At 49.3% G+C, this 27,293-nt stretch overlaps 1 protein-coding gene across 1 annotated transcript in view; it reads right to left on the bottom strand.

The window, feature by feature from the left end:
* Nucleotides 1-565: 565 nt before the first annotated feature.
* otol1b (otolin 1b) overlaps nucleotides 566-27,293 on the bottom strand; it is a 46,134-nt gene continuing 19,406 nt past the window's right edge. Inside the window, exon 4 of the mRNA XM_072474451.1 lies at nucleotides 566-1,629. Within this exon, the coding sequence (XP_072330552.1) occupies nucleotides 746-1,629 (884 nt within the window). The 3' untranslated portion in view covers nucleotides 566-745. The remainder of the gene's footprint in view (nucleotides 1,630-27,293) is intronic.

A 27,293-nucleotide genomic window follows, 5' to 3' on the forward strand; every position in this document is an offset into this window, starting at 1 on the left:
ACTTTACAAAGAAGTTCAGGGCTTACTTTGTATAAATTCACCTTTGTAGCATAAAACTGATGTTAGATGTCAGATTCCTGCTCTGGAAACTGCTCAATTCTCTTTCCACTGACATTAACAATGCTTTTGCTGTTTGTTGAAAATTATCCAAGAGCCTCGTCACTGAGAAAAACCTAAGAATAAGGATTTCAGTAACCAAAATACTTTAATGTGGTTAGTGGTATGAATTTGATCATATTCTTTCAAATAAAGTTTGTTCAAGGCCAGTGTGAAGTAAAGCATATATCACTGCGAACAAAGTCTTGTCCAAAGAACACTCCCTCATGTAATCTGTCTCAATGGTTTCATACATCAATATTCTAGTTTTAGCATTGTAATACTTTATTATTTTGACATCTTTCTTCACACCAAATATGTTAAGTTCAAAACTAAAAATGTAACTAAGCCTTGTTAAACATTGCCATTCCTTTGAAAACTTCATGCAAAATTGAAATCAGAAAATCAAGGAAGTGCCATCGTAAAAGACTTTATTGATTTAATGAACTAATATGATGTACAATGTCAAGTTTATTTAAACAAAAATCAACAAAATTGTTTTTTTATGATTATTTCAAATATTGGCTATTTCATTTATTGACCCACTGAGAACTAGATCTAAAACCAAAAGTACGTTCAAAAGGGCTGTTACAAAATAAGAATTGTTGTATATAGATATATAATATATATATATATGTGTGTGTGAAGCTTACTCTGGATATAAAAGAAACCCTGTAAAAGTACTATCATCGTCATTGCTGGCAAAAATACCATTCCAGTCTCGAGTTATCATCAACCAGATTTCATCATTGGGTTCTAATTTAAGAATAACCATCCCAGATGCCTGATCTATATCTTGACCAAAAATCGCATCTCTGCTCTTCAAGGTCCGATTACCATTTTTTACCAGACTAACTCTTATAGGTCTACTTCTCACAGTCAGATGGTATGAAAACAAATAAACACCTCCAATACTGCAGTGGAATTTTCCAGTTTCTGGTTTGTAGGCATTTTGGTCATTGTAGAACATTTTTTCAAATTTTATTGGGGTACCAACTGGAGGAAAGGACTTATTTGGCAATAATCCCACGCTAAATGCAGATGGTATGACCTTTTTATCCTCACCTTTGTTTCCTGGCAAACCCCTTAGTCCCCTACCACCCTTTCGCCCACGAGGACCTCTGCTGCCATCTTTTCCTTTTGGCCCGACTGATCCTTTTGGTCCCAATTGCCCACTATCTCCATTGTCACCTTTTTCTCCTTCATTCCCCTTTTCCCCATTCAATCCGTCATTTCCATTAATACCATCATTCCCTGGCTCTCCTTTTTCTCCTTTGTCACCTTTCTCACCTCCTTCCCCTGAATCTCCATGATCACCCTTCTCACCAATATCTCCACATTCTCCTTTTTCTCCTACATCTCCTTGCTCACCTTTCTCACCCTTTTCTCCGGTAAACCCCACTTTGCCAATATCTCCCTGATCCCCTTTGTCTCCTTTGGTGCCATTTTCACAGGGGCCTCCCTTATCTCCTTTATCTCCTTTAAATCCTGGAAAACCAATGTTCCCTTTATCGCCTTTTGCTCCTTGCTCACCTGAAAACAAAGCAAAAGCATAAGTTAAGCATATTTCTGACCATTCATTTGCTTTTTTTATTCATAGAATGTGACACCACTGATAGGGCAAGCATTTATGACCTGCTGCCCTTGTCCTTCTAGATCAGACCCTGACAAACCACAATCCACAAGAACTTTTAATCCCACCACTGCTGCACAGGGGAAAGAATACAAGGTGTGCAGCTGCCACAATGAGAGCCAAGTACACATAATTGGGTACTCTAAATTTAAAAAAAAATATTTGCTTTTTGGTTTTGCAAGTATATGCAATCTAATTTTAAAACTTCAACCTATTTTTCACATAGGTTTTAATACTCATTCTGAAAAGTCAAGTCAAGTTATATAGTTTAGTTTTCTTTATTTATCATATTCTCTCACTAATGGTTCTAATTCTTGCAGAGATCTGGTCTCTGGTGATCTGGTGATGGAAGTCCTGAATTTGAACCTGGGACCTTCAGGTTTGCATTAACCTAGTATTACACTGAAGAGTTCCATCACTCACTTGAATGGCTATGCATCTATAATCTAGGAAACATACCTTGTGACTGTGTATATGTCCTGTCAATCTTTTATGTGGCAAATTGCTATAGAAATATTTAGAATGATACCAGCGATGTGAAACTTCAGTGCTATGCTCAGCAAAGGCATGTCATATTTGTAACTTTACACATGGGTTGAGGTTTGTACAGAAGCGTCTGGAACTTTCTTAGTCATTTAAAATGGACACTAATGATCTGCTAATATGGCTGCCAAATGGTCAAATAACCTTTACTTATTCAACACAGCCTATCAAGCTTCCAGAAAATTCTAAGTTGAAAAATCTGGAATGGGATACAATCTGGTTGGGCCTATGAATATTATCTGTGGAATTCACACCTGCCAGCATTTGTAGCTTACTCAAAAAAGTCAGTGGACTTTTCATTTAATTTCATTTCATGTCTCCAGGTTTGCAATTCAACAAAAGGAATTAATCCAGTTATCCACAAGTTCCACAAGTTAAGTGTGAAAGACCACCAACTCTCTCCTATTGTACATCACTGAACTTTTAGCTTAAAGCCACTCTGAGTAAACAATGGGTGTTGACCATGTGACTGAAACCAGCTTCTGATATTGAGATCCTTTATTATCCAAATACCCAGAGGAGACCTGGGCAGACTGAAGAAGAATGCCGGCAACTACAGAGGAAGGCTGTGCCATCATTGTTTTTTCAAAGCCAGTCTCCAGCCAGCCTGAGAACCAAACTCTGAAACTTGTTCCAGTTTCAAAGTTCACCGGAGAACCAACCTCCTAGATATTCAACTACAAACAATTTTACAAACTACTTTGGATGCTTCATTTTTCAAGGTCACCATTTTAACTTTAAATCAAGGAATTCAATCAAGAAACCACAGACCTGTCATGTAGGAGATGAGAAAACATAAATTATAGACTGAATTAACTATAATCTGTAAAAGCACACTGGGCTGGATTCTCCCAAAATGGGACTATGTCCCCACACCGGTGTAAGATCACTGGCGTTTCACTCTGGAGTTTCCTATAAAAAAGATTCACGCACCTGTGGGGGGCTAGCAGGGACCCGGAATGTTTCACGCAGCTTTAGCTGCGGTTACGGACCCCCGCACTTCCGGTTTTGAGTCCGCGCATACACACGGAGGCGGCCTCCAGCGGCCACGCCAAGCGTCATGGCGGACTCAGACCACGGAGGCAGCTGCAGAATGTAGGCCCCAGATCGGCCGCTCGCCTGAAGATCCGACTGGCCCGATTTGTCCCCTGGCCACCCATAAGCACCCCCCCTTCCCCCTGTGTCCGATCCCCCTGCCCCCCACCAGGGCAGCCGCGGACTGAGTCCGCAGCCGCCACGCGAGCTTCCCAAACGCGATAGGTGGTTAGAACCACGCCGTCGGGAACTCGGCCGGTCAGAAGTGGGGGATCACAGGGCGGGCCCCTGGCAATGGCTCCCCCAACAGCACGGAGTGCTCCGCGAACGCGTCGATTCTCGGGTCTCGGAGACTCGCCGGACACCAGGCCCGATTTTGGCGTGAAATTGGATTCTCCGCCCCCATGCTAAACGACAGAGGTTGAGGGGCGACCTGATAGAGGCCTACAAAATTATGAGGGACATAGACAGAATGGATGGTCAGAGACTTTTTTCCAGGGTAGAGGGGTCAATTACAAGGGGGCATAGGTTTAAGGTCCGAGGGGCAAGATGTACGAGGCAAGTTTTGTACACAGAGGATAGTGGGTGCCTGGAACTCGCTACCGGAGGAGGTGATGGAAGCAGGAACGATAGTGACGTTTAAGGGCCACCTTGACAAATACATAAATAGGATGGGAATAGAGGGATACGGACCCCGGATGTGTAGAAGATTTTAGTTTAGACGGGCAGCATGGTCAATGCAGGCTTGGAGAGCTGAAGGGCCTGTTCCTGTGCTGTACTTTGCTTTGTTCTTTGATTTTGGGGCGGGGTTACGGAGAATCCAGCCCACTATCTTTATCTGTATCAATCTTTGTGTGTGATGTGTATATTTGTATGTGAGCGTGAAACTGAGTGGATTACCTTGCGTTAATTTGTGGTAAGTGTGTGAGAATGATCAACCTTCCTTATTTTAAACTCGCAAAATCATACTGCCGTATTATTTGATTGGAGTACGCACTCCAAGGGGAAGAAAAGCCACAACTGTTTCCATACAAAAGTACTGATTAGAGCCAGTAAGAGAGCAAACACTTGTCCATGACATCAGTGAAATTGGAGGTGATGAAGCTGGGTTATTCTCCTTAGATCAGTGAAAGCTAAGTGTAGATGTAACAGGAGTTTTCCAAATCATGAAGACTATTCATTGGGTAAATAAGGAGAAATTGTTTCTGGTGGCAGAAAGATTGGTAACCAAAGGATGCCAATCTAAGGTAACTAACCAATGAATGAGAGGGTAGAGGGTTTGTTGACCCAATCAAACATGGGCGGGATTCTCCATTAGCCAACAGCAAAATCAGGGAATACGATTGGGCAAAGAATAGCTTCCGGCGCCAAAATCGTGGCAGGCGCCGATTTGACGCCAAATCACGATTCTCCGACACCTCTAAAATGGAGTCAATTTGTTTAACTCCGCACGTACAGTAGGCACCATTTGAATATCATTTGCGGGTCTGACCCGGTATTCTCCAGGGCTTCCGCGATTCTCCGCCTCCAATGGGCCGAGTTCCCAATGGCGTGGTGGCTGCTGAGGGAGAGAGAGGGAGTATGGAAGGTGCCCAACATCGCCATAGTTTGCAGACTGTTGTGCCACTGGCCGGGGGGATTCTGCCAGGGCTGCGGGAGTAGTGGGGGGTGGACAGGGGGTGGGCTATGGGGTTGGAGTGAACAGGTATGGAACACCATTGCTGCAGCCAGCAAGGCAGCCATGCAGCTGCGCATGCCGCTGACAGCCCACTGTAAACTTGATGCCACCATATAGGTGTCCCCCAGCGCAACCCCTGAGTGCCCTCTGGCCCCAGATGACACATCAGCTGTCTGGTTACACTCCAGCACAACCAGTGCCATCTTTTTGGCTGGGATAAGTGTGTGTGGGGAGTGTAATGTGTATATGTGGCTGCAGCTTGTCCGCAGCCAGATTGTCAATTCACGGACCCGGCGAATCCCGCATCGTTTTTCGTTGGAATCGATTGTGATCCACGCGACACTGGTACGAGCCCCTCAACAGTAGCGGAATCGGTCCAGGTGCGGCGCCAATTTTTCTATCAATGGAAGTCCACAGATTCTCTCTTCGTGTCAGCACTTAGGGCGGGATTCTCCATTTTACGACGCCGATTTCATAATCGGCGATCGGGCAGAGAATCTCATTTTACGACGAAATAGGGGCTGCGCCTGTTTGACGCAGGTTTCGCATGCTCTGCACCCTCCAAAACAGCGCCATCGCGGCACGCGCTACACGCTGTTGGGACGGCCTCATGACGTCACCTGAAGGCCCTCCCCTGATGCTCCGCCCCGGATGGGCCGAGTTCACGACGGCACGGGGAACCCGACGTGGCGGCTGCGGACTGTGTCCAGCGTCACCACATTTGGGCGGGAGCCGTGCTGCTGGCCGGTGGGGGGAGGCTCGGGGAGACTTCCGCGAGGGTTAGGGAGACTTGGGGCGGGGGGGGGTGGCGAGTGGATGTTCAGGGGGTCACTATCTGGCAGATCGGGTCCGCGCACGGCCGGCGCCATGTTGTATGGCGCAACTGCTGCAGGTGGTCGCTGTGCATATGCACATCCACGGACCCAGTAATTCTCCGGCTGTTTACTTCGTAGAGCTCGGACATTTTACCTGGCACGACTGCTAGCCCCTCACCGGTCGCAGCATCGGTGAGGGGATGGCGTTGATTTGTTTTGGCGTAAAACACCACAGATCTTCCGCAGTTAGCCTCAGAATCAGAGAACCTGGCCCTTAGTCTCAGAAATGGAGAATCCAGCCCGTAATCTATTAATCTGCAGGTGGGCAAGAGATTGAAATATCGAAACATAAATGCTACCACATGTACAGTGTCTTTTTAGAAAAAGGGGGTGAATGTAATAGAAAGTGTAGAGTGGCTGGTTTTACATTAACATCTGTGCTTTGAAAAAATTGTAAATTCTTCCAAGGATGTGCAGGTTAGGTGCATTAGAGCACTAAATTGTCCCTTCGTGTCCAAAGACGTGCAGGTTTCAGGGTTATGTGGATAGAGCGTGGGAGTGGGCTTAGGTTGGTGCAGTCTCGAAGAGCTGAATGGCCTCCTTCTGCATTGTAGGGATTCTATGTTCTATTGTAGGCACGTTTTCCCCAAGGTGGTATACAGTTAATGAAAGCACTCAGTATTTTACAGATTATTGTGACAACACAGGATTGTAACAGAAGAGTTTGCTTCTTCTCAAAAAATAAACTATTATACAGGTGCAGAGTGCTGGAAAACTGCCCTTTACTCGCTGATGCTGTCGAATCACAATTGTTTTACATTGTAATCTAATCTGAAGCAGTGGAGTTATTCTTCAATGGTCTGTTGGTCCCTGTGCTCGCCTGTGTTTATTTCCTGTGAAAGAAATGCTTCATGTGAATTTTTTGTTTCTAATGAGCAAAGTAAATCCAATAATCTGTGGATTTTCTTGAATTAAATAAAAGGTAAGACATTTTTTCTGAAGCTCTTAAGCTTTGTTGACTTTTTCCACATTGGCTTCCATCTAATACAAATATTTACCATTAAGGATTTGCATGCTTCTTCATTAATTTAGTATCCCAGAATCACAAGTTACGCTCAAAAGGAAGGGATAAGCTGTTATTTTCACATTGATGCAATTAGTTAAGGTGGCTTTGACTCCGTGGTAGCACTCTCCTCTGAATTAGAATGTTGTTGGTTTGCACATCACTCCCGAGATTTGAGCATGTAATCTAGGCTGACAAGTCAATGCTGTCCTTGAGGGAATGCTCCACTCTGACATTTTGTGCCATCTCTTGCATAGGACCTGTCAGCCTCGGGTTCATCCAGGTTCAATTCTGAACTTGGGTGACTGTCTGTGTGGTGTTTGCACGTCCTCCACTTGTCTTCATGGGTTTCCTCCGGGTGCTCTGGTTCCCTCTCATGGTCCATAGATGTGCAGGTTATGTGGATTGGCCATGATCAATGCACAGGGTTATGGGATTGGGGCAGGGTATGGGCCTCGGTGGGGTACTCCTTCCTAGGGTTGCTGCAAACTCGATGGGCCAAATGGCCTCATTCTGCACTGGAGGGATTCTATGATCAAGTGTGTAATAGATTCCAGATACACTTTGTGGCAGCTTTTTAAAAATGTGCTGTGAGGTTATTAAATTTCAGCTCCAGGAATGAGGGGTAGAAAGTGAAGAATTCTGCTTCAGATACCATGAAGTAGGCGTTGTAGCCTTGAGTATATAAACAGCAAGTCTTTATGAACAATTGATATTTACTGTAGAGGGTACAGGTATGGAGCTGACTCCAGTCTATATTTCTATCCTACTCTGCCCATCTCTAGACTGACTCTGGTTCTGGGCCTTCTTGTATTCCTGCATGGGTGATTCTATACTCAGTTCCACATTAAACCTTTATGTACCAGACTCTTATACTACACTACCCTCCCCAAGTCTTTGCCCCATGGATGTAGAGTTACTTTAGTTTACTCGAAAGTCTTCCCTTATTGGGCGGCCTGGTAGCACAGTGATTAGCACTATTGCTTCACTGTGCCAGGGACCCGTGTTCAATTCCGTCTGTGTGGAGTCTTCACGTTTCTCCCCGTGTCTGTGTCGGTTTCCTCCGTGTATCGGTTTCGTCCCACAAGCCCTGAAAGACATGCTTGTTAGGTGAATTGGACATTCTGAATTCTCCCTCTGTGTATCCGAACAGGCGCCAGAATGTGGCGACTAGGGCCTTTTCACAGTAACTTCATTGCAGTGTTCACAGAATCATAGAATTTACAGTGCAGAAGGACGCCATTTGGCCCATCACGTCTGCTCCAACCCTTGGAAAGAGCATGCTACCTAAGCCCACACCACCATCCCATCCCTGTAACTCCAACTAACCTTTTTTGGGGATATTAAGGGCAATTTAGCAAAGCCAATCCACTTAACCTGCACATCTTTGGACTGTGGGAGGAAACCGGAGCACCCGGAGGAAACCCATGCAGACACGGGGAGAAAGTGGAAACTCTGCACTGACAGTGACCCAAGCCGGGAATCAAACCTGAGACCCTGGAGCCATGAAACAACTGTTTAACCACTGTGTTACCGTGCTGCACAATGTTAATTGTAAGCCTACTTGTGACACTAATAAAGATTATTATTATTGTTATAAGCCTTGTGCTTTAACCTTATTGTGACAACCTTTTGTGCTATTCTAACGTTATTACTATTAAAGTATTAACAACGTTCTCATTACCCCATCTTCCCCTTTCAAGTCCTTGACGTTCGAGGTTTAGGTGGTGTGAAGGCCTTATAACCCTTCCACACCTTGTTGTTGTTCTGTCAGGTGAGTGGTGGGCTCTGACCTTGCTTGTTCTTGTTGTTGCGTGGAGGTTGGACTGGGGTTTAGGTATGGTTCATCTATTTCTTTTATTGCTTGATGTTAAACCACACCGGGTTGGTCTGACTGGCTTTGTGGGGTATGATTGCTGTTACTCTTGATCGATTCTTGCAGGGTAGATGAAAACATTATTCATCTACTTGGCGGTGTTTTTTCGATATAGGTCTTCTGGAAACTCTCTCAAGCTGAGGAAGAGCATTTTGTGGTAAGAAGATTGAGTAACATGCTCATTTCTGTCTTTTGTTGTTGATGGCACGCAACTGCTACCAGGTTCCAGAATCACTTATTTGGGCATGCTGGCTGGAAGTTGCTGTGAGTCCACCAAATGTATCATCATCATAGTTAGAGATAGTGCGTCCTCAGATTGTTGATCCTTCTTCGGTGTCACTTCCACCAGAGCTGCAATGGCAATGTGTGAGGTAGGTTGATCTGACCTTTGGGGACATTATGGGGTCTGGAATGATGACAGTCTTTAATAATTGCTACACAACGACTCTGCTGGGTATTCTAATTGGGGTTTCACTTGACTTCTCGCACCATTGCAACAAACCGGTGTTTCATGTTGGGGTACCCTTGCAGAGACATCAGCGTGGTTCATGAAACTGCACTCACATTAAACAATTCTTAGTTTGTCTCTGATCTTTGACCTGTAGCTCTTTCTTTCCCTTAACTCTCTTTTATTGTCCGAATGCTAAAAGGGAGGGAACATTTCAAACTCACTTCCTGCGTTTTGAGTATGTGTAAAATAAAGAGTAATCACAGGGGATTGAAAGATACGAGATGAAATATGCAATTATCTTCCTTTAGAACATTTTGGATTACAGGGCAATTTAGCAGACTATATTTTTCCTATGAGATTGTATGAGCATAGTTAATGTTAATGGAGATTATTTTGTTGATTAACTTTGCATAAGCTATACGTGATCTGCTAATGTGCAAATGCTTGTGCGTGGGTTGAGGAAAATATGCCACCACTTATTAAGGGGAAGTCAAAAATCAAAACATCTTTCAGTTAACAGAATGGTGGTGAGGGAAGAAATCAGAGCTGTTTTAAATTAAACCCCTCCCTGTCCATAACAATATGATACAATAACAATGATCATTCAGAAATTCACTATAGAAAGAATAATTTTACCTCCGTTACAAACAAAAATGCATATAATTTAAGCTGAAGTAAAGGAGCAGTAGTAAGCTATTCAGTCACACACCGTTGGTTGAATGTTTATTTACATTAATGCTCTAATTTAATTTTTCACTTACCTACATTATCAAAAATTGCACTAGAGATCTGTGGCATTAATAAAGGAGAAAACAATATGACAGCAAATACAACACTTAAACTATGGATATAATTATTTTGAGACAATGTTAGGTGGGAAGGAACAATTAAATGAAAATTGGAGAGAGAAAAAAATAAACTTGCACGGAAGCACATTTTGTTTAACTGTTCTCTATGACGGTACTGTTGAAATAATATTAACCAAGTCAATTTTCTTAAGGGGGCTTTTTTGCCTAATAAACCTTGCAGATTTTTTTATGTCTGTTGATTGGTCTCTAATTTACTGAGTTGCTTTTTTTCTAAAGGAATTCCTAGAATATAAAGAAATTACTATTACATATTGTTAACCTTGCTAGTTGGTATGTCTTGTTTGACACACTCACAATGCTGTTGAAAGCATCCATTACTGATTCTAACAAGAAACCTTAGGTTAATCATTCTCGAGCATTTTCACTTTAGCAGAGCATTTTCAGTTTATACAAAGTTAATCAACAAAATAATCATTCATTGTGGTCAAGTATAGTCCACTAAAAAAAAAAGTATAGTCCACTAAACTGCCCTGCAATTATAAATATTCTAAAGGAAGATAATTGCGCCTTTCATCGAGTATCTTTCAATCCCCTTTGGTTACTGTTTTTATGCTTCAAAATCTGCTTCTTGTGTAAGGAGCCCTGCAGAAATGCTATCCTCTTTCATGATGCCGCTGAAGCAGAACTTACTGTTGTTGAAACTGGGGAATCTGTGCGGATGTGGGTCCTAAACAAAATGTCCGCTTTCAGGGCACCTCTCACCAGCAGTTGTATCATTGGCATCATAGATTATCATAGAATTTACAGTGCAGAAGGAGGCCATTCAGCCCATCAGGTCTGCACCGGCTCTTGGAAAGAGCACCCTACCCAAGGTCAACACCTCCACCCTATCCCCATAACCCAGTAACCCCACCCAACACTAAGGGGCAATTTTGGACACTAAGGGCAATTTATCATGGCCAATCCACCTAACCTGCACATCTTTGGACTGTGGGAGGAAACCGGAGAACCTGAGGGAAACCCACGCACACACGGGGAGGATGTGCAGACTCTGCACAGGCAGTGACCCAAGCCGGAATCGAACCTGGGACCCTGGAGCTGTGAAGCAATTGTGCTATCCACAATGCTACCGTGCTGGTAGCACTGGCTTTCTCGGTGAAAGGATACATTGAACTTTCATTCACTTGTATTTCTTCACAGTGTTTTCAAAAGTATGATTCCAGATCACCATTTTTGAAAGTTTAAAACGATTTAAGTTAGAAGACCAGAATAAAAGCGAATTGCTGCGGATGCTGGAATCTGAAACAAAAATAGAAAATACTGGACAATCTCAGCAGGTCTGACAGCATCTGTGGAGAGAGAAGGGAGCAAATGTTTTGAGTCTGGATGACTCTTTGTCAAAGTTAGGAGATAGCTTCTCTTTCCAGAAAGCTGGGGCGTCATTTTCCGACCCCCCCCCGCCGGGTTGGAGAATCGCCGGGGGCTGCCATGAATCCCGCCCCCGCCGGTTGCCGAAGTCTCCGGCACTGGATATTCGGCGGGGGCGGGAATCGGGCCGCGCCGGTTGGCGGGCCTCCCGCTCGATTCTCCGGCCCGGATGGGCCGAAGTCCCGCCGATAAATTGCCTGTCCCGCCGGCGTGGATTAAACCACCTTTTGAACGGCGGGACAAGGCGGCGTGGGCGGGCTCCGGGGTCCTGGGGGGGGCGCGGGGCGATCTGGCCCTGGGGGGTGCCCCCACGGTGGCCTGGCCCGCGATCGGGGCCCACCGATCCGCGGGCGGGCCTGTGCCGTGGGGGCACTCTTTCCCTTCTGCCTCCGCCACGGTCTTTACCATGGCGGAGGCGGAAGAGACTCCCTCCACTGCACATGCGTGGGAAACTGTCAGCGGCCGCTGACGCTCCCGCACATGCGCCGCCCGGGGATGTCATTTCCGCGCCAGCTGGCGGGGCAACAAAGGCCGTTTCCGCCAGCTGGCGGGGCGGAAATTCCTCCGGCGTCGGCCTAGCCCCTCAATGTTGGGGCTCGGCCCCCAAAGATGCGGAGCATTCCGCACCTTTGGGGCGGCGCGATGCCCGTCTGATTGGCACCGTTTTGGGCGCCAGTCGGCGGACATCGCGCCGTTTCGGGAGAATTTTGCCCCTGGTTCTTGTATAATGTGCTTGTTAAAAAATCCAGTTTTGCTGCCCTTGGTTGCATTCAAGCTGTGATTTCCTACATCTCATTTCAGTTACTTATATCAATAGATAAATTTAGGTGATTCTCTTTCTCCCCTAAATATACTAACCGGCACAAATTAATGATGTTAAATAATTGTAGTTAATTGTTTAAATACCTATGTGGAAGCCAAATAGGTTGCTCAAGCTACCAATAACATCATAATTACACATGCATATTCTGAAATGTATCATTTTATATAGAGGTCATTAAGGAATACATCCTTACATAAATAAAATAGCTTGAATCTATGTAATGTTAGAATCTAAGGTGTTATATGTGGTGTTTAGATCTAGAAGTAATATTTTCACTCATCTTTACTGATAGTTCAATACATAAAAATTATTAAGCTGCTCTTGAATGTTATTAAATGTTAGTCCACCAGTTGAGATTCATGTTTTCTTTAACGTTGAATCTAATACCTTGAGGAGTCTGGCCTTACACATGAACCCAAAGCATCATTGAAGTTTTAGCTAACAGTCAAACAAAAAGTCAAGGTGCTGATACTGGAAAGATGAGGATGCATCCAGCTATCCCACTGAAGCCGTTCTGTCAGTGTTGGTGTTCCTAACACGTGGCTGAATTTTAAATGCAGGTTGGGATCGGGATCAGAGGACAGGCCCACAATTTTGTACCACTGAAGGTGTGCCAGATCCCAACCACAAACCTTTTTTGGAGAGGCCAGGTTTGGTTTGGAATCATTACTCACCTGCAAGCAGTGGTTGGCCAGTTAAGAGAAATTAGAATAAATAGGTCACATTTCCATTCCAACTGGGATTTCCAGTCAGCAGTGGGGGCAGGAGATAGCATCCTGGATCAGGGCATCAAAGCCATGCAGGGAGGGAGATCGTTATGTGTGCTAGGAAGGAGGCCCTGTGAAGAATGTTCCAGAACTGATTCACCTGGTGCTTCTGTAATCTGCAGCCCAACAGTGTAACTGAGAGTCATTTTGGATAATTGCCAGCAACTTGCCCCAACACTATGGACAGTTTTCAGTGCAGAGTTTCCACTCCTTCTACCTCCTGCAGCAAACCTTCTGACTCCATTGCAAATGAAAAACAAGATGGTAAGGAATGCGTTCGGAACTACAATGAGACTTTCCTTGTGTATGTGTTCATGAGTGCTTCAGACAAATCTGGAGAAAGGCTTAAAATGCCTCATTCATCTCAAGTGCTGCGTAGCAAAAGCATGAAGCCAAATAAGCTTCAGCAACACTTGGAGATCATTCACAAGGATTATATCTGGAAACCACAATTATTTTTCCAACATCGAAATGAGGAGCTTTTGCAGCAACACATTCAGTTTAAGAGGTGCTTACCATCTCTGAACAAAGTGAGTTTTCAGAACGCATAGGCAAAGAAGCCGCACGCCACTGCAGAAACTTCGATTTTACCTGCTCTCATCAATATAGTTGAAATAATGTTTGGGGAGGTGGAGGAAAATAGATTTTCAGCTGTGCCATTGTCAAACAACACCATAAAGCAAAGAATCGAGGCAATTACCCAGTTGTTCATAAATCCTTGCTGGCGGAGCGCCTGAGATACACAGCTGCTTTTGCCCATCAAGTTGATGTGAGCACTGAGGGATGTGGTGCACATTGCCTTTTATGCTCTACATGTGGGAGAATAGTATTCTTGAGGACATTCTCTTGTATCTCCCACTACTTGATCACAAAATGGTGCAGGGAATATTCAGCGTGTTACAGGGGCAAATGGAGCCCCCTCAGCACCAAATACAAACAAAGAACAATGAACAAAGAAAAGTACAGCACAGGAATAGGCCCTTCGGCCCTCCAAACCTGTGCCGACCATGCAGCCCGTCTAAATTAAAATCTTCTGCACTTCCGGGGTCCGTTCCCCTCTATTCCCATCCAATTCATGTATTTGTCAAGATGACACTGAAACGTCACTATCGTCCCTGCTTCCACCACCGCCTCCGGCAGCAAGTTCCAGGCACCCACTACCCTCTGTGTAAAAAAACTTGCCTCGCACATCCCCTGTAAACCCTGCCCCTCCAGCTTAAACATATGCCCCCCAGTAATTGACTTCTCTATCCTGGGGAAAATGTCTCTGACTATCCACTCTGTCTATGCCCCTCATAATTTTGTAGACCTCTAACACGTCGCCCGTCAACCTCCTTCGTTCCAGTGAGAACAAACCAAGTTTATTCAACCTCGCCTCATAGCTAATGCCCTCCATACCAGGCAACATCCTGGTAAATCTCTTCTGCACCCTCTCTAAAGCCTCTGCATCCTTCTGGTAGTGTTGCAACCAGAATTGAACACTATACTCCAAGTGTAGCCTAACTAAGGTTCTATACAACTGCAACATGACTTGCAAATTTTTATACTCAATGCCCCGGCCAATGAAGGCAAGCATGCTGTATGCCTTCTTGACTACCTTTTCCACCTGTGTTGCCCCTTTCAGTGACCTGTGGACCTGTACACCAAGATCTCTCTGACTGTCAATACTCTTGAGGGTTCTTCCATGCACTGTATATTCTCTACCTGTATTAGACCTTCCAAAATGCATCACCTCACATTTGTCCGGATTAAACTCCATCTGCCATCTCTCCGCCCAAGTCTCCAAACAATCTAAATCCTGCTGTATCCTCTGACAGTTCTCATCGCTATTTGCAATTACACCAAACTTTGTGTCATCCGCAAACTTACTAACCAGACCAGTTACATTTTCCTCCAAATAGCAAAGTTCCCAGCACTGATCCCAGTGGAACACCACTAGTCGCAGCCCTCCAATCAGAAAAGCACCCTTCCATTGCTACTCTCTGCCTTCTATGACCTGGCCAGTTATGTATCCATCTTGCCAGCTCACCTCTGATCCCATGTGACTTCATCTTTTGTACCAGTCTGCCATGAGTGACCTTGTCAAAGGCCTTACTGAAGTCCATATAGACAACATCAACTACCTGCATCAATCATCTTTGTGACCTCCTCAATAAACTCTATCAAGTTAGTGAGTCATGACTTCCCTTTAACAATATGCCTCTCACGAATGCAACCTCTTGCTCCAAATGGGAGTAGATCCTGATGTGTTGGGTGTTCTGGATCACATCCAGGTCACCAACACTTGAAATAGTGCAACACTATTTTATTAAACTATTAACTGTTTAAACATACTCAAACTGTTGGTTAATACAATACTAGCTTTAACTAAAGACCTTTGCCTTGTCCTAACGAGTTGATGCACTCAGCACATGGTGAATGTCTGTGTTGCAGGCTATGAGCTCTGTCCTCCTAGCTAGCTGCTACTCGAATGAGCGGGAACTCTGATGCCCCCTGTCTTTATAGTGCGTGTGCTCTCACTGGTGATTGGCTGCGGTGTTGTGTATGTTGATTGGGCCCACTGTGTCCATCAGTGTGTGTTTGCACCATGATATACTGGTGTATATTATGACATCCCCTCTTTTATAAAAAAATGTACCTGCGTGACAATAAATAGTGTATGGTGAATGTTCCTGACTATGTGTGTGCAAAATATTTACAGGACAATGTACATAAAAACTAAGCTATTTACATGGGAAGGTGCCTGGTGCAGAAAAACCATGTGTCACAAGAATAACAAGATGAACACTATATACAAATCACTTGAACGATTGAATGGAAGAACAGAACAGATCATAAAGTCCATAAGTCCACAAATTTAGTCTCTGAGGTGGGCGACAAATTCTGGTTGACCGCCTCAAGGGTGGGTCGGGAGCCGCCGGCTGAGGAGCGGGCTGGACTGCGTCAGAGTGAGGAGGATGCAGAGTGACTGGAATCTCTGCATAGTCCAGGTCAGTGGCAACAGGCGGGCGTGGCAATGGTGGAGGATCACGTAGCGAGCGCGGAACGAGACGAAGGGCACGTCGATTGCGGCGCAGAATGGAGCCATCCTGCAGGCGAACCAGGAACGAGCGGGGAGCCACCTGATGAAGAACCACAGCGGTTGCAGACCAGCCACCATCCGGAAGATGGATGCGGACGTTGTCACCTGGAGCCAGAGCAGGGAGATCAGCTGCATGGGAGTCGTGAGCTGCCTTGTGCTGTGCACGGGACAGTTGCATTCCTTGAAGGACCGGAACGTGGTTGAGGTCTGGGACGTGAATGAACGGCACCATCATCCTCAGGGTGCGACCCGTGTGCAGCTGGGCTGGCGACAGGCCAGTGCACAGTGGGGCCGAGCGATAGGCCAGCAGGGCGAGGTAGAAATCGGACCCAGCATCGGCAGCCTTGCAGAGGAGCCATTTTACTATGTGGACGCCCTTCTCCGCTTTGCCGTTGGACTGGGGGTACAGGGGACTGGATGTCACGTGCACAAAGTTGTACCTCCTGGCAAAGTTGGACCATTCCTGGCTTGCGAAGCAGGGGCCATTGTCCGAATCACAGTGAGTGGGATGCCGTGTCGAGCAAAGGTGTCCTTACAGGCACGGATGACTGCAGACAATGTGATGTCGTGTAAACGTACCCCCTCCGGGTAGTTAGAAAAATAGTCTACAATCAGAACATAGTCCCTGCCCAGCGCATGGAAGAGGTCGATGTCGACCTTGGACCAAGGGGACGTAACCAACTCATGGGGCTGTAGGGTCTCACGTGGTTGGGCCGGCTGGAAACGCTGACAAGTGGGGCAGTTGAGCACTGTGTTGGCGATGTCATCATTGATGCCGGGCCAGTACACTGCCTCTCGGGCCCGTCGGTGGCACTTTTCCACGCCAAGATGGCCCTCGTGTAGCTGTTCCAAGACGAGCTGGCGCATGCTGTGCGGGATAACAATGCGGTCCAGCTTCAGGAGGACACTATCGACTACCGCCAAATCGTCTCTGATGTTGTAGAACTGCGGGCATTGGCCCTTGAGCCACCCGTCTGCTAGGTGGCGCATGACACGCTGTAGCAGGGGGTCAGCCGCTGTCTCGCGGCGAATTTGGACGAGGCGTTCATCCGTGGCAGGTAAATTGGAGGCCACGAAGGCCACATGGGCGTCAACTTGGCAGACGAATCCCGCTGGGTCACATGGAGTGTTGACTACCCTGGAGAGAGTGTCGGCAATGATTACGTCTTTGCCCGGGGTGCATACCAGCTGGAAGTCGTATCGCCGGAGCTTGAGCAGAATGCACTGGAGGCGAGGCGTCATGTCGTTCAAGTCTTTTTGTATTATATTGACCAGCGGGCGATGGTCGGTCTCGACAGTGAATTGGGGAAGGCCATACACATAATCATGAATCTTGACGACACCGGTCAACCGGCCCAGGCACTCCTTTTCTATCTGCGCGTAGCGCTGTTCTGTGGGGGTCATGGCGCATGACGCATATGCAACGGGGGCCCTTGATGAGGCCTCATCGCATCGCAGGAGCACTGCCCCAATACCAGATTGGCTGGCATCGGACAAAATTTTTGTCTCTTTCGCTGGATCAAAAAACGCCAATACCGGGACAGTGGTGAGTTTCGTTTTGAATTCTCTCCATTCACGCTCGTGGGCAGGAAGCCATTGGAAGTCTGTCATCTTCCTGACTAGGTTCCTGAGAGCCGTGGTATGAGAGGCGATGTTAGGGATTAACTTCCTTAGGAAGTTGACCGTGCCCAGAAATCGGAGGACCGCCTTCTTGTCCTCTGGCGTTTTCATGGCTGTGATGGCAACTACCTTGCTCGCATCCGGCTGCACACCCAACTGGGAGATGTAGTCCCCGAGGAACTTGAGTTCCGTCTGACCAAAGGAGCATTTGGCTTTGTTGAGGCGTAGGCCCTGCTCCCGTATGTGTTTGAACACGTCCTGGAGGCGACTGACATGCTCCTGAGGGGTGGTGGACCAAATGATTGCGTCGTCAACATAGATGCGAACACCTTCAGTGCCTTCCATCATTTGTTCCATGATCCTGTGGAACACTTCTGAAGCCAATATGATCCCAAACGGCATCCTGTTGTAACAATATCTGCCAAAGGGGGTGTTGAAGGTACACAGTTTCCTGCTGGATTTGTCGAGCCGGATTTGCCAGAATCCTTTCGAGGCGTCAAGTTTGGTGAAGAGCTTGGCGCGAGCCATCTCGCATGTGATCTCTTCGCGGATGGGGATTGGATAATGCTCCCTCATGATATTGCGATTCAGATCCTTGGGATCAATACAAATTCGGAGCTCGCCGGTAGGCTTTTTTACGCACACCATGGAACTGACCCAGTCGGTTGGTTCCGTAACTCTGGAGATCACTCCTTGGTCTTGGAGGTCCTGCAGCTGCTGCTTGAGGCAGTCCTTGAGGGGTGCTGGGACTCTGCGAGGTGCATGCACCACAGGCGTGGCGTTCTGTTTGAGTATGATCTTGTAAGTATATGGGAGCGTGCCCATGCCTTCGAAGACGTCGTGGTGCTGGTCGATGATGGCGTCGAGTTGCGCCCTGAAGTCAGCATCCTGGAAGGCAAACGTGTCATCAGGAGAGAGAGAGTGGACTCTTTGAACGAGGTTCAGCAGCTTGCACGCCTGTGCGCCAAGCAGGGAGTCTTTCGAGGAGCCCGCGATCTCGAAAGGAAGGATGGCTTTTCGTGATTTGTGCGTCACTTCAAGTTGGCACGAGCCGGTAGCAGGAATGAGGTTGCCATTGTAGTCCAATAGCTGGCAGGCCGATGGAAGGGTGGGTGGTTTGACACAAAGGCTTTGGAAAGCGGACCACGCCATGAGATTGGCGGAGGCACCAGTGTCCAGGCGGAATTGTATTTGGGACTGGTTGACCGTCAGGGTGACACACCACTCATCGTCTGGATCGATACTGTACACCGACAGCGGCTGGAGTCTTTGCTTCGGGGACAGCCTGTTTTTCGTTACGACACCGACTCGAAAAGGCGCCTTCGGGTCCTCGGTGTCACTGCTATGTGGGAGGTCCGCATCGGATTCGGTGACCGTGGGTTGAATTGCCCGAACATTCCTGCGAGGCTGGCTGAAGCGATATCAGTTGGCAGGCTGAGCTGCTCGACAGCAGGCAGCATAGTGGTCAAGTCTTCCACATCGTAGGCATTGTCGAGATTTTGCGGGGCATTGCCGCTTTAAATGGGCGGAGCCACAGTTGTGGCACGTCGTGATGTCAGCACGTTCATTGCGCCACCGCGCATGCGCGGTGCGGTCGTGCGTGGTGCGCGCCTGCGCATTACGTTCCTCAACGTCGCCGTCCTCTCGTTTGGTGCACGCAAGCGCGGGAGTCTGCGAAAAGCGCGCGAAATGGCCGCCCGCATCCAGGCTGAGGCCTTGGAGGTACTCAAACACATAGACCCGTTCCGCCTCGTGGGGACCTTGCCGCGCCGTTTCAGCCGCTTGTATATAGGAATACCGACTCGTGGCGTTTTCATGTAAGACACAGGTCTCGATGGCGGTCGCTAGGGTGAGCTGCTTTACTTTGAGGAGCTGCTGACGTAGGGGGTCCTGCTGGAACACCAAAAACGATCTGGTCGCGTATCATGGAGTCGGAGGTGGGCCCGTAGCTGCAAGATTGCGCAAGGATGCAGGGACCTTCAAGCAGCTATTGGATAGGTACATGGATTACGGTAAAATGATATAGTGTAGATTTATTTGTTCTTAAGGGCAGCACGGTAGCATTGTGGATAGCACAATTGCTTCACAGCTCCAGGATCCCAGGTTCGATTCCGGCTTGGGTCACTGTCTGTGCGGAGTCTGCACGTCCTCCCCGTGTCTGCGTGGGTTTCCTCCGGGTGCTCCGGTTTCCTCCCACAGTCCAAAGATGTGCAGGTTAGGTGAATTGGCCAATGATAAATTGCCTTTAATGTCCAAAATTGCCCTTGGTGTTGGGTGGAGGTGTTGAGTGTGGGTAGGGTGCTCTTTCCAAGAGCCGGTGCAGACTCAAAGGGCCGAATGGCCTCCTTCTGCACTGTAAATTCAATGATAATCTATGATTAATCTAGGACAAAGGTTCAGCACAACATCGTGGGCCGAAGGGCCTGTTCTGTGCTGTATTTTCTATGTTCTATGTATGTATGATGCGCAGGTGCATTAGCAAGGATTGGAAAGGTTCATCCTTACCCTGGAAACACTGCTGGAACACGTAGCGTTCAAAACTTTCATTCACCTCTACGCTGCAGTGAGTGTCAAACTTGAGGAGGACCGTCTTGAACTTCGTCTTGTCTTTGTCATCTGCAAAGGTGAGAGAGTTGAAAATGTGGATGGCATGGTCCCCGGCCGTGGAGAGGAGAAGAGCAATCTTTCTGGTGTCTGAGGCGCCCTCCCTGTACGTGGCTTCGAGGTAGAGCTGGAAGCGCTGTTTGAAAATCTTCCAGTTGGCCCCAAGGTTGCCGGCGATGCGGAGAGGCGGCGGCGGGCTTATGTTGTCCATGTTGCAGGATGACGGAATGCTGGCGGAAGGCAGATCACTTGCAGCTAGGTCTAAGAAGTGCTAGTATCCCACCACCCCTGGTATCATGATGTGTTGGGTGTTCTGGATCACATACAGGTCACCAACACTTGAAATAGTGCAACACTATTTTATTAAACTATTAACTGTTTAAACATACTCAAACTGTGGGTTAATACGATACTAGCTTTAACTAAAGACCTTTGCCTTGTCCTAACCAGTCGGTGCACTCAGCACATGGTGAATGTCTGTGTTGCAGGCTATGAGCTCTGTCCTCCTAGCTAGCTGCTACTCGAATGAGCGGGAACTCTGATGCCCCCTGTCTTTATAGTGCGTGTGCTCTCACTGGTGATTGGCTGTGGTGTTGTGTATGTTGATTGGTCCCACTGTGTGCCCATCAGTGTGTGTCTGCACCATGATATACTGGTGTATATTATGACAGATCCTGGCTCGAAGAATTCTCTCCAGTAATTTCCCTACCACTGACGTAAGGCTCACCGGCCTGTAGTTCCCTGGATTATCCTTGCTATCCTTCTTAAACAAAGGAACAACATTGGCTATTCTCCAGTCCTCCGGGACGTCACCTGAAGACAGTGAGGATCCAAAGATTTCTGTCAAGACCTCAGCAATTTCCTCTCTTGCCTCCTTCAGTATTCTGGGGTAGATCCCATCAGGCCCTGGGCACCCCCTGCCCACCCCCGGCCATACTAGTTTAAACCCTTCCATGTGATACTAGCAAACCTCGCAGTTAGGATATTTATGCCTCTCCAGTTTAGATGCAACACGTCCTTCTTAGATTAGTCACACCTGCCTTGGAAGAGCACTCAGTGGTCCAGATAACTGAAACCCACCCTCCTACACCAGCTGTTTAGCTACATGTTTAGATGCTCTGTCTTCCTATTTCTAGCTTCACTGGCACGTGGCACAGGGAGTAATCCCAAGATTACAACCCTTGAGGTCCTGTCTTTTAACTTTCTACCTAGCTCCCTGAACTCCTGCTGCAGGACCTCATTCCCCTTCCTGCCTATGTCATTAGTACCAATATGTACCACGACCTCTGCCTGTTTGCCCTCCCCCTTCAGGATGCCCGCTGCCCGTTCTGAGACATCCTGGACCCTGGCACCAGGGAGGCAACATACCATCCTGGAGTCTCTTTCATGTCCACAGAAGCACCTATGTGTGCCCCTGACTACAGAGTCCCCTATAACTATTGCTCTTCTGCGCTTTGACCCTCCCTGCTGAACATTGGTGCCATTGCACTGGCTGCTGTTTTCCCTGATAGGCTATTCCCCCCGACAGTATCTAAAGGGGTATACCTGTTCAAGAGGGGGACAACCACAGGGAATTCCTGCACTGACTGCCTGCCTCCTCTGGTGGTCACCCATCTCTCTGCCTGCACCTTGGGTGTGACCACATTTAAGCAACTGCTATCTATGATGCTTTCCGCCACCTGCTTGCTCCTCAATGCATCCAGCTGCTGCTCAAACCAAACCATGCGGTCTGTGAGGAGCTCCAGTTGGGTGCACTTTCTGCAGGTGTAGCCATCCGGGACGCTGGAAGCCTCCCGGATCTGTCACATCTCACAGTCAGAGCCCTGCACCCCTCTAATTGACATTGTGTTAATTAATTAGTAAATTAAATTGAAAACTTTTTTTTTAAAAGGTACTTTTAACTATATGTTTCCTAGTACTCGATTTCTACTATAAATGTAAATGCTAAATACAGTACTCTCCAATCTCTGGCTTAGATACCCCTCTAAATTATGATTAAGTAATTAATTAATTATGTTTAATTCGTTTAACAATGTTTAATTTTTTAATTTAGTGCAGATTCCCTATCAGCCAATCAGGTCACAGGTTTCCTGTGATGTCACTTTTCAGCCCCCCCCCCCCAAGTCGGATCACTCAGAATATCTATCACTTACCTGTTCCAAAGCTGCCCCCCGGCTCTCTCTCTCTCTGTCCCGAAAATGAAGGCAGCTGGAACCTGGGGGGAAGATTTTATATCACCTACCTTCCCAGGGTGCTCCCTGGTTTTCTCCCTGCTTCCCGGAATGCACTCTGGATCTCTCCCTGCTGATTACCAGTTACAAAGCCAAACGAAGGAAACAGAACAAAAAGGGAAACAGCACCTCCTCCCACTCCGCGCCAGATTACCACACTGCACAAATTACCAAGTTCCAATTCCCACTCTTGCTGTGCCTCACTCACTCAGGCTGTGTCTCCTTCACCTGCGCAAAGCCTGAATCCAAAGCCACGAGGAGACTGGTCTTACGCTTGAAACCCAAAGCATCATTGAGAATTTATTTGACATTCAAATGCAGTAAAAGTCAAGAACATTCTTGATGATGCATCCAGCTACCCTCCTGCAGTCATCCTGACAGTGTTGGTGTTGCTCACATTGGGCTGAATTTTAAAAGCGGGTTGGGGTCAGGATTGGAGGATATTGCTCCAGCTGTGGCAGGCCACAAATCGGGCCTGCGTGTCTTGGTGAGGAGAGTTGATCGGTCTGCTGTTTGGACTCACTGCATAATTCATCGGGAACAACTAGCAACTAAAGAGCGGAACAAATAGCTAGGTGTAGTGTAGCAGCAGGTCACAGAATTGTGAACTACATTCGATCTCCCCCACTTCATGCCTGTCCATTTACAAAACTGTGTGAAGACATGGGAGGGGGTATTTTCCGGACCCTTCGCCGTGGGCGCAAATCTCGTTGTGGCCGCTAACTTATGTGAGTGGGCGGGGAGATCTCAGAATGAAATCTCCCCGCCCCCAACCCTCCTCCAGCTGGCAGTGTACAGGTTGATGCCCAGAGAGAGCATTAACCCAATTACCATCAATTTGCATTCATTTTAATATGACGCCATATCTTCCAGGGACAGATATGGGGCGAAATTCTCCTCCCCGCCCCGCCACATTTCTGCCCCGACCGGCCGGCGGGAGTCTCCGTAACACCGGCCGGTCAATGGGGTTTCCCATTGTGGGGCAGCCCCACGCCGTCGGGAAACCCCCCGGCGCCGGCAAAACGGAGACTCCCGTCGGCGGAGAATGACGCCCATGTTTCCTGCTGGCAGGAATCACTACTGCACTCCAGCAGTTGGAATGACCATACCAGGGGCGTGGTGGCCAGTGTAGCCCCGGGTGGTCAGGGACATGGCATGGCAGTGTCCTGACACTGCCGCCTTGCACCCTGACACTGCCAAGTGATCAGTGTTGGGGGGGGGTGGGGGGGGTGGCACTGAATCGCCAATTCTGGCAATGGTGATGGGGGGAGGGGGGTCACTGATGCCGGCGATGGTCGAGTGGGGGGTGAGGGGCACTGAAGACCCAATGCCGGCGGGGTAGCCCTTTACTCCCACTTTGAGGTCGGGGTACCCTTTAAAAAGTGTTCCCCGATCTCTGCAGTGCTGGCTTGCTGGCTCTCTGAGGTCCTGTTCTGCCAGAGTGACAGTGTAAAACACGTCCCCTGCTTTTTCTGACAAAGTGTCAGAAGGTCTGGAGAGAAAACCTGGCCGAGTTTCAGTCAGAACCTGACAGTTGGCCATTTTGTGGGAAATTTCCACACATTGGGTCTGATCATGATGTGTTATTGTTTCACACTGAGATACATTGACTTTCTAGAGGATGGGCACTGCAATGGTTTTTTGAACTGAAGGATCATCAGTTGCTTGCATTTGCAATGGCAAGCAAACAAACAGGGTTCATTGACTTTCTCTGTGACCAAACCAGGGGCAAAATTCTCCGTTATCAGCGCAAGGTCCGCCGATTGGCGCAAAAAACGGCGCAAATCCGACTTGCGTCACGTCGGAAAAATGGGTCGAAAGTCTCCGGCCCGAAATGGGCTAGCAGCGACATAATGGGATCCGCGCTTGCGCACATATCCCCCCCTCCCCCCATATCCCCCATATTCCCCCATATCCCCCCTCCCCCATATCCCCCCTCCCCCATTTCCCCCCTCCCCCATATCCCCCCTCCCCCATATCCCCCCTCCCCCATATCCCCCATATCCCCCTCCCCATATCCCCCATATCCCCCCTCCCCATATCCCCCCTCCCCATATCCCCCATATCCCCCCTCGCCATATCCCCCATATCCACCCTCCCCCATATTCCCCCTCCCCCATATCCCCCCTCCCCCATATCCCCCCTCCCCCATAACCCCCTCCCCATATCCCCCATCCCCATATTCCCCTCCTCCATATCCCCCCTCCCCCATATCCCCCATATTCCCCCATAACGCCATATCCCCCCTCCCCCATATCCCCATATCCCCTCCCCCATATCCCCCTCCCCCATATCCCCCCTCCCCATATCCCCCCTCCCCCATATGCCCCCTCCCCCATATACCCATATCCCCCCTCCCCCATATCCCCCTCCCCCATATCCCCCCTCCCCCATATCCCCCCTCCCTATATTCCCCATATCCCCCCCTCCCCCATATCCCCCCTCCCCATATCCTCCCCTCCCCCATATCCCCATATTCCCTCATATCCCCCATATCCCCCCTCCCCCATATCCCCCATATTCCCCCATATCCCCCCTCCCCCATATCCCCCCTCCCCCATATCCCCCTCCCCATATCCCCCCTCCCCCATATCCCCCCTCCCCCATATTCCCCATATCCCCCCCTCCCTCATATTCCCCCATATCCCCAAGTGAATCCAGCCCTAACCTTAACCTCTGCAATGCACGCGCAACCGATGGCGTGCATTCATATACCTGCCTAACAGTGTTGCCTTTTACACCTGCCACCACCCCCAGCCCCCCCCCCCCCACAGGAGAAGCACGCACACAACAATAGGGAGCATGTGAGGACTGGAGGAGGCCCCGCTGATGAGAGGCCACTGACCGAACACGAGGAAAGGGCCCTGGAACTGGCTGGCGGACCTGAGGACCGGGAGGTTGCTGATGCAGAGTTCAGGGGTGTACTAGCAAGTGAGCCACCGATAGCCTGTCCCCATATCCCCCCTCCCCTATATCCCCCTCCCCCTTATCACCTGATCACTGCCTGATGTCTAACCATGCATGCTTTATTTTGTTTCGCAGGACCAAACGTCCAGGCACCCATCCCCGCAGATGCAGACCGCCCGCAGGATGCCCCTCGGAGGCCACGGGAAACGGAGAGACCCGGACCCTCCAGCATGCGACGCCCGCAGGATGCCCCTCGGAGGCCACGGGAGTCAGAGAGACCCGGACCCTCCAACATGCGACGCCCGCAGGATGCCCCTCGGAGGCCACCGTAGACAGAGAGACCCGGATCCTCCAGCATGCGACGCCCGCAGGATGCCCCTTGGAGGCCACGGGAGACAGAGAGACCCGGACCCTCCAGCATGCGACGCCCGCAGGATGCCCCTCGCACACCACGGGAGACGGAGAGACCTGGAGCAACAGGGAGACAAAACCCCCGTCACGTGCGGGAGCGACCACCCAGCGACGAGGGGGGCAGCCACAGGACCCCGTCACATCCGAGCCAGGACACCACTACCCAGGACACCACTACCCAGGACACCACTACCCAGGACACCACTACCCGGGACAGCACTGCCCAGGACACCCCTACCCGGGACAGCACTACCCAGGAAGACGAAATACCGGACAGTGACTCAGAGTGGATGGGTGGAGACGAACCCCCACCCCAAAGTGCCATGGACTCAGAGTGGGACGAAGAGCACGACACAATGCCACTGCTGTCACCAACACCCTCCACCATCGCAGAAACACTCACCTCGGTTGGGCACTTTCGTGATGAGGCGTCTGGTACACTCACTGGTGCGCACAACACAGCCGTCCCGGTACAGCAGGTGGAGGTAGGAGCAGCAGAGGGGCCGGGCGGTCGGAGGGCAGCCCAGCCCAAGCGAACATCTGCCGCCCAGATGGATCCCGGGTTCCTGGAGTTACCACACCCACACATAGATCCGATGCAACCACCGACCCGGAGACGAGCGAAGAGGGTGACGGCCAGCTTGCGGCGGCTGCAGTCGCAGGTGGAGGAGTCCACCCACGTCCAGGAGCTGGAAGTGGTGCCGGTCATACGTGCCACCCAGGCCGACACCGCACGGGTGGAGTCCGCGGTGGAGGCAATGGGTGCGACGGTGTCAGACATGGGGAACGGTTTGCGAGGCCTGGGGCTTTCCGTGCAGGCGGCGTCTGTGGCCCAGGACATGGCTGCCTTCTCACAGGAGGCCATGAGCCAGTGCCAGCGCCAGATGGCAGAGGCGCTCAACGCCATAGCCCAGTCTCAGCAGGCCATAGCCCAGTCTCAGCAGGCCATGGCCCAGTCTCTGCAGGCCATGGCCCAGTCTCAGCAGGCCATGGCCCAGTCTCTGCAGGCCATGGCCCAGTCTCTGCAGGCCATCGCTGAGGGCATCGGCGCCAGTGGCCATGTGCGAGCCGGCATCGAACTGTCACAGACAGGGTTTGCCAACCCCCTGGGCTCCATGGCTGCAAACCTGCAGACCCCTGTCGATACCAGCACGGGCCTCCAGGACTGGCAGCGCCAGATGCCGGGGTGGTGTCGGATGGCCAGTCCGTTCGCATCCCCCACCCATGTAGAGGCCTGGGGGCCATCGGGCACCCCGAGGGAGGAGGAGGTGGTGTGGTCCGTCCCGGGTCCCCCTGGAGGGGAGGTCCGGGAACACCGCGACACCTCGGACTCCCCCCCTTCCGTCCCAGGTGCATCGGGTGGGCAACGGGCAGGACAGGCTGGCAGCTCGCCATCCCAGTCGCCCAGGCCGCAGCCTGGC

Source organism: Scyliorhinus torazame, chromosome 14 (assembly GCF_047496885.1).
Source record: "Scyliorhinus torazame isolate Kashiwa2021f chromosome 14, sScyTor2.1, whole genome shotgun sequence".
NCBI classification, from domain to species: domain Eukaryota; kingdom Metazoa; phylum Chordata; class Chondrichthyes; order Carcharhiniformes; family Scyliorhinidae; genus Scyliorhinus; species Scyliorhinus torazame.